The sequence below is a fragment of the Phymastichus coffea genome, unplaced genomic scaffold (assembly GCF_024137745.1).
Source record: "Phymastichus coffea isolate CEN01 unplaced genomic scaffold, Cenicafe_Pcof_1.1 PCOF00001, whole genome shotgun sequence".
Lineage (NCBI taxonomy): Eukaryota > Metazoa > Arthropoda > Insecta > Hymenoptera > Eulophidae > Phymastichus > Phymastichus coffea.
The window spans coordinates 15,519,206-15,528,984 of record NW_026706812.1 but is presented as its reverse complement, the minus strand read 5'-3'; the positions used below and the strand labels follow the sequence as shown (position 1 = coordinate 15,528,984).

Sequence of the window (9,779 nt, the reverse complement as noted above, 5' to 3'; positions counted from 1 at the left end):
AAAGACCGTTATAGGAACACGAAGTACACGCGCGAGAGAGCGAGCGGCCATTTTGAAGCGCAGAGACAAACTAAATATGAGCGAACGAAACAGACTGAGAGCGAGCGAGCGAGACAGAGCGAGCGAGGTAGACTAAATAAGAGCGAGTGAGATAGACTATATGAAACGAGCGAAATGATAAATGGAATTATATGTAAATGCGAAGATGAGGGCGCTACGAATGAAATGACTTAAATTATATTATTACTCGCAATTAATTAAAGTTAAAATTAAAACCGAAAATGGAAAATTACCGAATTATAAAAATTCGTATGCGACCGAGACACCCTTTATTGTAATAACGAGCGACAAACATTCCGACAAATTGAATTGATAAATTAACCGATGAAATTCGAACTTCTGACGAAATTCGCTGGTGAGGTCACGACCAATAAGCGAATTAATAAAATATGATTTCCGTCCGCATAGAAAAATAGATAAGAGTAGGAGTAGATCTTTCCCATCAATCAATACTAGCTAACTTAGTGGGGGGTGAGAGAGGGTAAATAGCGACGAAAGTAGGAGAATAAATGAGGGTGCTGTATCTTTCTAATTTACATACGGACCAATGATGAAATATTCGGAGGGCGCTACCGATATCCTGATTAGCATACCGACTAATAATAGTATTTCTTCTCGGAAAGAGGAGAAGAAGAGCGATCTTTGACCGCGAAAAGCCGATACTCGTCCATTTTGCCGCTACTCTTCTAGCCAGAAGGAGTGAGTGTGCTAGCTCTTCCACAGTAATTTCGCTTGCCGAATCTTCAGCAGAAAATTGTAAGTAGGCAAAGTGCCACTCACTATTAGAAATCGCGGAGTGCGGGTGTGAATCTCTCGGTATAACAGGTTGCCGCGACACGTGGATCTGTCGACGCCGATACTAATTGTTTCAAGTGATTCGCGCTGACCTTTCCGCTATTTCTTGGAATTTAACGTGAGTGTTGAAATTGGACAAAGGAAATCAGTGCTGAGATTATTCGCGCTGACCTTTCGTCAGTATTTTAATTTACCGCAAGATTTAGGCGCGAAGAAGATTAGTATTTAACTAATTTGTGCTGACCTTTCGCCTTATCGGAATTTAGAGCAAGTGTTAAATTAACCCATTAACGCTCACAGGACGGTTTTTCGAGACCTGAGTTTGAACTATTCTCATGTCATGAATTCTCGTGGAAAAAATTCAGGAACCATTGTTTCTTATGTTTTCGAGTGTCCTCTTTCCAATGATGCTGGTTAAAATTGTCGCTGAAAAACTTTTACGGTCCAAAAATCAAAAATAAATAAAAAAAACATGATTTGCTGATTTAATTTTTTTTTTAAATCGACTTTTCGTTTCCTAAGCATTTTTTTTAATGCCTAAAACCCTTATAGATCGCGGCCTCGAGGTTTTAACTACAAGTTACTATGATTCTCCGGATATGAAAATTTTTCGTATAAACAAAATGGCGGCCGAAGTGAAAATATTTATCTAAAACTTTACAAATTTTTTTCTCGAATACTATAGATTTTCATGAAAATTTTTAAAGAACAAAAATGTCTTAGAATTAGTTATAAAATACTCTCAAATTTTTTCAGAATCATCCAAGAAAATTTTGGGATTTCGGAAAAGTCTCTGAATTGAAAATTTAAAAATTATGTCGGAAAATTTTGAAATAATTTGAGAGCGTTCTTTGTTTGTTTTTAAGACATTTCTATTCTCAGAAAAACTTTCGTAAAGTGCATGGTTTTTGGTAAACAAAATATTTGTTTAGCAAACTTTAACATTTTTTTTCTCGAAAAGTATACTCTTTAGGAACATTTTTCTAAGAATAGAAATGTCTTAAAAACAAACAAAGAACGCTCTCAAATTATTTCAAAATTTTCCGACATAATTTTTAAATTTTCAATTCAGAGACTTTTCCGAAATCCCAAAATTTTCTCGGATGATTCTGAAAAAATTTGAGAGTATTTTATAACTAATTCTAAGACATTTTTGTTCTTTAAAAATTTTCATGAAAATCTATAGTATTCGAGAAAAAAATTTGTAAAGTTTTAGATAAATATTTTCACTTCGGCCGCCATTTTGTTTATACGAAAAATGTTCATATCCGGAGAACCATAGTAACTTGTAGTTAAAACCTCGAGGCCGCGATCTATAAGGGTTTTAGGCATTAAAAAAAATGCTTAGGGAACGAAAAGTCGATTTAAAAAAAAAATTAAATCAGAAAATCATGTTTTTTTTATTTATTTTTTATTTTTGGACCGTAAAAGTTTTTCAGCGACAATTTTAACCAGCATCATTGGAAAGAGGACACTCGAAAACATAAGAAACAATGGTTCCTGAATTTTTTCCACGAGAATTCATGACATGAGAATAGTTCAAACTCAGGTCTCGAAAAACCGTCCTGTGAGCGTTAATGGGTTAATCGGAAGTTAGTTAGTAGTTGAGTTTGGTCGCGCTAACTAATTGTTCGATTATTAGGACGTAGTTGAAAATTAAGCCTAATTAAACCAGGTAGTGATTCTTCGATTACGTCGCGTTGACCATTCCGCCATTTTCGTTTAATCAAAGACCGACTGAAAGAACTTTAGTTTCTCTATTAATTCGTGTCCTTGCTGTTACGTAGAATGGTGCTGAATTATACTGATTAGTTAATTAATTAGACCATGTGCGTATGAAGGGTGAAATAAATTTAATAAAGAGTGATCAGTTTTTCTTTATAAATTTTGCTTTTTGTTGCCCTACCTTATTTGCATGTTGATTATTTTCAGCCGCGAACGGTTGTAATCGGAAAACGCTGATTCGTTATTTTTCGGTTTCCACGATAGGTGACAACGCGCGAATTCGAACGAACTTCCGACCTGAGGTAAAGTGTCACAATCTGAGCTGCCGACATATCATAAATGAGAAGACAAAAAGAAACTAACTTGTTGGACATCAAGGCCTGCAATAGAGGAGATCCCGAGTCCCCATACGTTTGCCCACACTGCGCAGTCGCCCTGAAAGCAAACCAGAGTATGTTGCGACCTTAGGCCCTATCCCCAACGATCGCCCTAATCAAACGGCGGTCTGGTGCCCTAAATAATCGGGGATAAAGAACCAAACAGGCTTTGTGGCGGAAGAGATTCGAGAGCGCGTTTAAAACCCCCCGAAATCCCCCGCCACAAACGATAAACATCTTTCCATCTTATAATGATGACTTTTTTTTGACAATACTAGAATTTGAACATCGCACTACACGCACACGATAATCTATAATCAATTTAATAAAATTAAACATGATTAGTAATTATTAATTGATTGTTTAATTTATGCTATGACATATTTTGTCAGTAAAAGAAATTTTACGTTTGTAAAATAATTGAAATAGAATAAATTAAAAAAACGTAATAATCATGAATAGAGCTCTTTATAAAAATAATTTCTGATACTTGTATTTTCTCTTTGATGATCATTAATATAAATTATGAGAGGATTACCAGATCGAATCTGACACATCTACAAAAGACTGTTCTTTAAAAACATTTCTTCGCAGATCTATGTCCAATTTTGTCAAAAGTTTAACCTTGACCTTTATTTATTGTGATTACGGAGGCTAATTTAACTAGAAACTATCTTTGTTTGAATGTAAAAAGAAATACGTACAAAATATAAAGTTATTCGAAATAAAGATGCGTCCACTCCACTTTTGAAAAGCGAACAATACTTTTATATTCGATAATTTTCAGGACTTTTATCAAAGATTACAATCAATGTAGAGGGATGTATAGCTTCTCAATTTTATGCTTTTTAACAATAATCAGAATCGAGAAAATAGCCCTTTTCTCTAAACTTATTAATGAAAAAATTGATTTGCAAAATGAAATATAACTTATGTGTATATGCGAATAATTTGCATTAAAAATAGTTAAATGATCTTATATATTTATATTTAAATGAAAACAGAAATGAGTATAACTTTGATGACACATCGTTAAATTAGGTTTAGTTAGTTTAGGTTAGATTCAAATAGAAACATGCGCATTGCATGAGCCAATTAGATAGCGTTTATTTTTATTTTATAACATCCGGTCATAACTTTTTTATAAGAGGATTTTTAGTAAGTCAAGTTCCTTGAATAAAGTTCAATGCACGACGTGCGATTAAGCAAAAAGTGACGCGGTCTTTAAACCGCGCAACTACAGGAGCTTTGATAAACATAGTTTGAAAGTTGCATATGTTTATCTAGAAACCCACAACGGTTTGACCTTTATTATTAGCGAAGGGGATCTGGTGCTTAGGATTAAAATTAAATATTGGCGGTTTCACCGTGGCTAGTTTCACCGTTAGCTTGCGAACAGTCATGTAACGTACATTGAGTTAATTCAACAAGTAAAAACAGACGGATAAATAATAAAAACCTTTGGAGAAGATTCGTAAATTGCAAATAAATCACGCCTATTTTTCAAAGTTATAGACATTATTTTGAGAATTACAAATCGGCACTCGATGCATAACGGCTGCGTGCACTTTCAAAGCACGTTGGAATTAATTCGTTTTTCAGTTAACTATGATTCGGATCGTAAATTGCCGTAACAAATTATAAACTCAATTAAAAAATGAGTTATGTATACAAACTACAAATGAAAAAAATTATCCTATGAGGGGGTTCGAACTCGGCATCGTGGACACGTCAATAAAAAGAACGCCGCGCATCCAACCGCGCAGCTATTGTGACAATCATCTACATATGTTTGCAAGTCGCATGTGTTTCTCGGAAGCCCGCGGCGGTTTGTCCTTAATTAATTGGGTTGAGAATCAGGTGCTTAGGATTAATAATACTTTTACCGCTGCTAATAACAAAAATATCACGGTGTCGCTTAAATGGTTTGTACATGACAACTGTATGCCGTTCAAAGAAAAAAAATTATTATTTAGCTTGCGAGCAATAATGATCAATAAAAATTAAGCTACGTGAAAAAATAATAAAAAAGCGGTTGAATTGAGTCCTTAAATGAACGTTTGTGTCAACCTTTGAATTGGCGGCGTTGGTACGCTGTGGTAGTGTGTACGTGTGATCGTTACGCTGCATTACCAACACCTCACATACACTATTTCCCCTTGTTATAGGTGTGATCATAAGTGCTCATCGAACCTGGCGCCGCCTTTCGGCCACTACGATTAAGTTCCTCGAAATCGGCGTGTACTCTCATCATTGCGAGCATAGGAAGTCAGTTCACCTTGGTATATTCTTACACCATGCTCCAAAACTGCTTTTAAGACCAGAAACATTCTGCAGTCATCCCTATGATTCTTATGAAATACGAACTACCAGTCTAGTATCACTACCAAGTACCAATGATCACAGAAGGCTTGAGTGAATTGCCTGTCACGGTTTTTGGATTTGTACCTTGTGAGTAAAATGCAATGTCGCATAAATGTTGCGTGCTTGACTGCGAGGAGTTAGTAAAGGAAACACGCGCTAAGGGCTTGCCGCTACATAAGTTCCCCAAGGATCCACTGTTACGTATTAAGTGGCTTACTAGTGGTGGCTTTTCTCAGGACTTTAAGCCGACGAACAGTCAAATTGTGTGCTATAAGCATTTTAAACAGCACGACTACGAGATAGGTCGTAGTCACAAACTCTTTCTTAAAAAGGGCTCGGTACCAAGTGTATTTGCCAACTATCAGCAGCACCCAGATCCCATAACTCCGGAATCCAATTTAATCGTTAGCCGTCTGCAAGCGAAGCTCTCGGCGGCTACGATTAATTCCCAAGCTCAAGCCCAGATACATTCGCAATCACAGGTGCAGACGCAAGCTTTAGTGCCCACCGCAAGCGAGTTCCCGGATGTATCTCCTGGCGGTAATCTCGACAGCTCTTGTTCCAGTCTTGATGTTTCCATGGATTCATCCTGCTCAATGCCTAACGGACACGCTCTGAATAAACCAACAGAGCCCCAGCTTCCTCTTACACCAAGTCCTGCCGATCTTCTCTCACCACCTGTTAACACCTCAACTTTCTCTCCCCAGTTGTATTCTTTTGATCACACTCCTATTCCATCTTCTTTTCCTAGCCTTGTCCACCCCCAACCAACAGCTACAATGAAGACCAAGACTATTCCCAACCAAGTTAGTACTACACATTCCCAGCAGCAGCCTTTTAGTACTAGTACTCTTGTGTTGAAAAAGACAATGAACAGTGACATTAAACTACGCACATATAGTCGTACAGACTTGACGTTTTTGCCAGGCTCTAAGCTTGAAGCAAAAGACTTCAATGAAAAATGGTACTCTGCTCGTGTTGTGGAAACTGACTGGGGTGAAAGGGAGGTTCTCATCCATTTTGATAAGTGGAGCTCACGATTTGATGAATGGATTCCAATGGACAGTTCTAGACTACGCACTTTGCAGCTGCATTCTAAAGAGACAAAACCAAAAGAATTTATTGTTGGGGAAAGAATTTTGGCTACTTGGGTTGATGGTAAAAAATATCCAGCAAAAGTTAATACTGTTTTAGGCAATGACAAGTATGATGTTCTTTTTGATGATGGATATTCGAAAGTCTTGAAGGCTTCCAAAATGACTAAATTGCTGGAGTTGCCTCCTAATAAGCAAGAGGAAGAAAATACTAATTATTTAGGCAGCAAACAAGAAAGAAGGGACAAAAAGAGAAAACATACTGTGACTGAATTATTTTACCACAAGAAGAAGGTCAAAAGCGAGCCAGATAAAATATACAAAAAGCTGGATTCGGTGGATACACGTAATGTCAAATATTTATCAAAAACAGAACCTGGACCTTTAGTCAAAACAGAAGCTCTGCCTAGACTTGATAATCATCAAAATGTCACAAATTCAGGTAACGTCATTCAATTTTCAAAAATAGCTGGAGTATTTATATTACTTATTGATAAATTAATTGTACTACTACTTTTTCAGTGGGTTTAGATGAAGATTATGCTACATATATAGGAAATTTACGAGTTGAAATTGAAGATAGTACTTATAAATGTCCAAAAACAGGTTGTATAAAAAATTTTAGGAAAGAAAATTTACTACAAATGCATATAAAGCATTATCATCCTGAATATTCAAAGTTGATGGGTTCTACACCAAATGTTGCTGATTTGGCCTATGCAAGAACTATTGGAGAGTCTATCGAAGATTTTTTACCAAGAAAATCAAAATCAGGTTCTATTGTACATGGAATATCTTCATCTCAAGTTGGAGATATAGAATTTACAACTACAGACACTGATAATAGATTAGAATCTAAATTTTCAACAGAAGGTAATGCAAGTACCATTGAAGATAACTCTTCGGAACTAAGTAACAGTTGTACTATGTCACCAGGAAGGTTGTTTGACATACGCTCTAAAGAAGAAAAAATTCACACAGGCATTAAAACATTACCACCAGTTAGACAGCCTGTAATATTTGAAACTGATAATCATGGAGATTTTTCTAATATTTTAAATGATAATTACAAATTAGATAATATCACTGATAATGGAAAGACAAATAAGAAAAAACAGTTACAATATTGTTCTGACACTTATGGCAAAGTCAAAAAGTCAAGAGGGGTCACTGAAAATGATGAAAGTTTTGAGCAATATGACGATAGCTTGCCAGATGGAAATGATATATCAGACTTGACATGTCATAGTATCAGCAATGGACGAGTTGAACCAGAAAATGAATTTACTCACTGTAAAACAGGTGAAGTTATGATTATTAATGGCGAAGTTATAAAAGTAGAAAAACTAAAAAGAGAAGAAATAATCAATTGTACTTGTGGCATAACAGAAGAAGATGGATTAATGATTCAGTGTGATCTTTGTTTATGCTGGCAACATGGTCATTGCAATGCAATTGAAAAAGAAAAGGATGTTCCTGAAAAGTATGTATGTTACATATGTCAACATTCTCACAGGCAACGTACTACTAAAAAATATTTTCATGACCAAGAATGGATTAAAGAAGGAAAATTGCCAAGTATATATGCTTATTCAAGTAACAAAATAAAAGTGAATGAAAGAACTGCAACATTAAAGCGCTCTTGTGATTTAATTGCAAGTTTATTGCAAATTCGAGATTTACTATATAGTTTGAGAGTAAAAGTTAATGTTGCTCAAAATAAAGATCATCAAAAGCTATATCTTTGGGCTAAGAATTGGAGTAAAATTCCGGTTCCAACTTTACTAATGGAGCCAGTACCAATCATTGAAATAGTAAAAACTGAGATATGTAGTATTAATGAAAATATGAATGAAAGATTGGAAAACAATTTTTTAACGAAACAAGAAGATGATCATAAATTGATAACTTCTGATACTGAATTAATGCAAATTTTAGAAGAAGATAATTCTCCAACTGAAGATGCAAAGCTTCTAACAAAGAATTTCTCTCAAAATAATTGCAAGGAAGAAGGACATATTCTGCTTGATGCATTGACAAAAAATGTAATAGAGGGGCAAAATCAACAATTTTCATTTACTAAATCTGAAATGAATAATGGTATCTCAACATTCAAACAGAATTCAATTTCAAGACATATTACATCAGAAAAACTACATAAAATTTCAAACATCTCAATCAATAGCGGAAATAAATTTTTAAATATTCCACAACCAGTTGTACCTGAACCAGAGGCCCCAATTGATCCAGTTGAATGTAAATTGAGATTATTAGAGCATATTGATAATTTTCAAAACTACCTAGACTCCACATTAAATTTTGTGGAAACACAGTTATCTGCCTTGGAAGAAATGACTGAAAAGTACAATAATAGTCATGTACAGATTAAACAAACAATGCAAATGCTTTTAAATGATTTGGATTCAATACGAAAGTTAGCTGCATTATGTTAGTATATGTGTACTACTTTTGTGTTTTGTAAAGTATATATTGTGTAGTTATTATACATGTTTGTAGATGTAAATATGATTAAAAAGACTATTAATATTCTATTCATTTTAATGTAAACAATGTTCATACATGACAAGACATTTAAAATTATTTGAGTAGATTAAATATTTTCTTGATCTTATTTATTATTAAAATATACTTGTAATAGTGTACCAGGGCAAATATTTGCTTGTGTATTTTGTGATAAATAAATAAATTTATTAAAATTATCTAAAGTTTATTAACAAAGGTGTAGTCAGACCAGCATTATGCTCTATCCAATAAGTTATTTATAAAAGTATATTATAATACGTCTGTCTTAAGTATTATATTATTATATTATTATATGGTACACGAGGTGTGTTCAAAAAGTAAGGTGACTTTGTATTTTTAAGAAAAAATATTTATTTATTTATCAATATTTATGTTGTCCCCTTCAAAGTAATCCCCCTTAGATACAATACACTTATGCCAACGGTTTTTCCAATCCTCAAAGCACTTCTCATAAGCACTTTTCGGTATAGCCTTGAGCTCTTCCAGCGATGCAGTCTTTATCTCTTCAATCGTTGCAAATCTTCGTCCTTTCATAGGTTTCTTTAGTTTTAGGAACAAGAAAAAGTCACATGGGGCCAAATCCGGTGAATATGGTAGCTGAGGCATGATTGTGGTGTTGTTTTTGGCCAAAAAAATCTGTCACAAGCAAAGATGAGTAAGCAGGGGCATTATCGTGATGCAAAAGCCATGAATTGTTTTTGCACAATTCTGGGCGTTCTCTTCGTATTGCTTCTCGCAAACGGCGGATAACTTCAAGATAATACTGTTGATTGACCGTACGTCCATATGGTAAGAACTCCTGATGCACCACGCCATGGTA

General features: G+C 34.8%; 1 protein-coding gene across 1 annotated transcript; it reads left to right on the top strand.

The window, feature by feature from the left end:
• The first annotated feature begins 5,296 nt into the window (after positions 1–5,296).
• LOC131675416 (uncharacterized) lies at positions 5,297–9,131 on the top strand. The gene is made up of 2 exons (XM_058954417.1): positions 5,297–6,857; positions 6,938–9,131. The coding sequence occupies exons 1-2, from the start codon at positions 5,423–5,425 to the stop codon at positions 8,866–8,868; spliced, it is 3,366 nt and encodes a 1,121-aa protein (XP_058810400.1). The 5' UTR covers positions 5,297–5,422; the 3' UTR covers positions 8,869–9,131.
• Positions 9,132–9,779: the final 648 nt, after the last annotated feature.

Bases quoted from the DNA above. Each gene is read 5' to 3' on its own strand.
- LOC131675416 (XM_058954417.1), top strand. From the start codon at position 5,423: ATGTCGCATAAATGTTGCGTGCTTGACTGCGAGGAGTTAGTAAAGGAA. The intron at 6,858-6,937 runs GTAACGTCATTC...CTACTTTTTCAG, and splicing joins TCAAAATGTCACAAATTCAG to TGGGTTTAGATGAAGATTAT.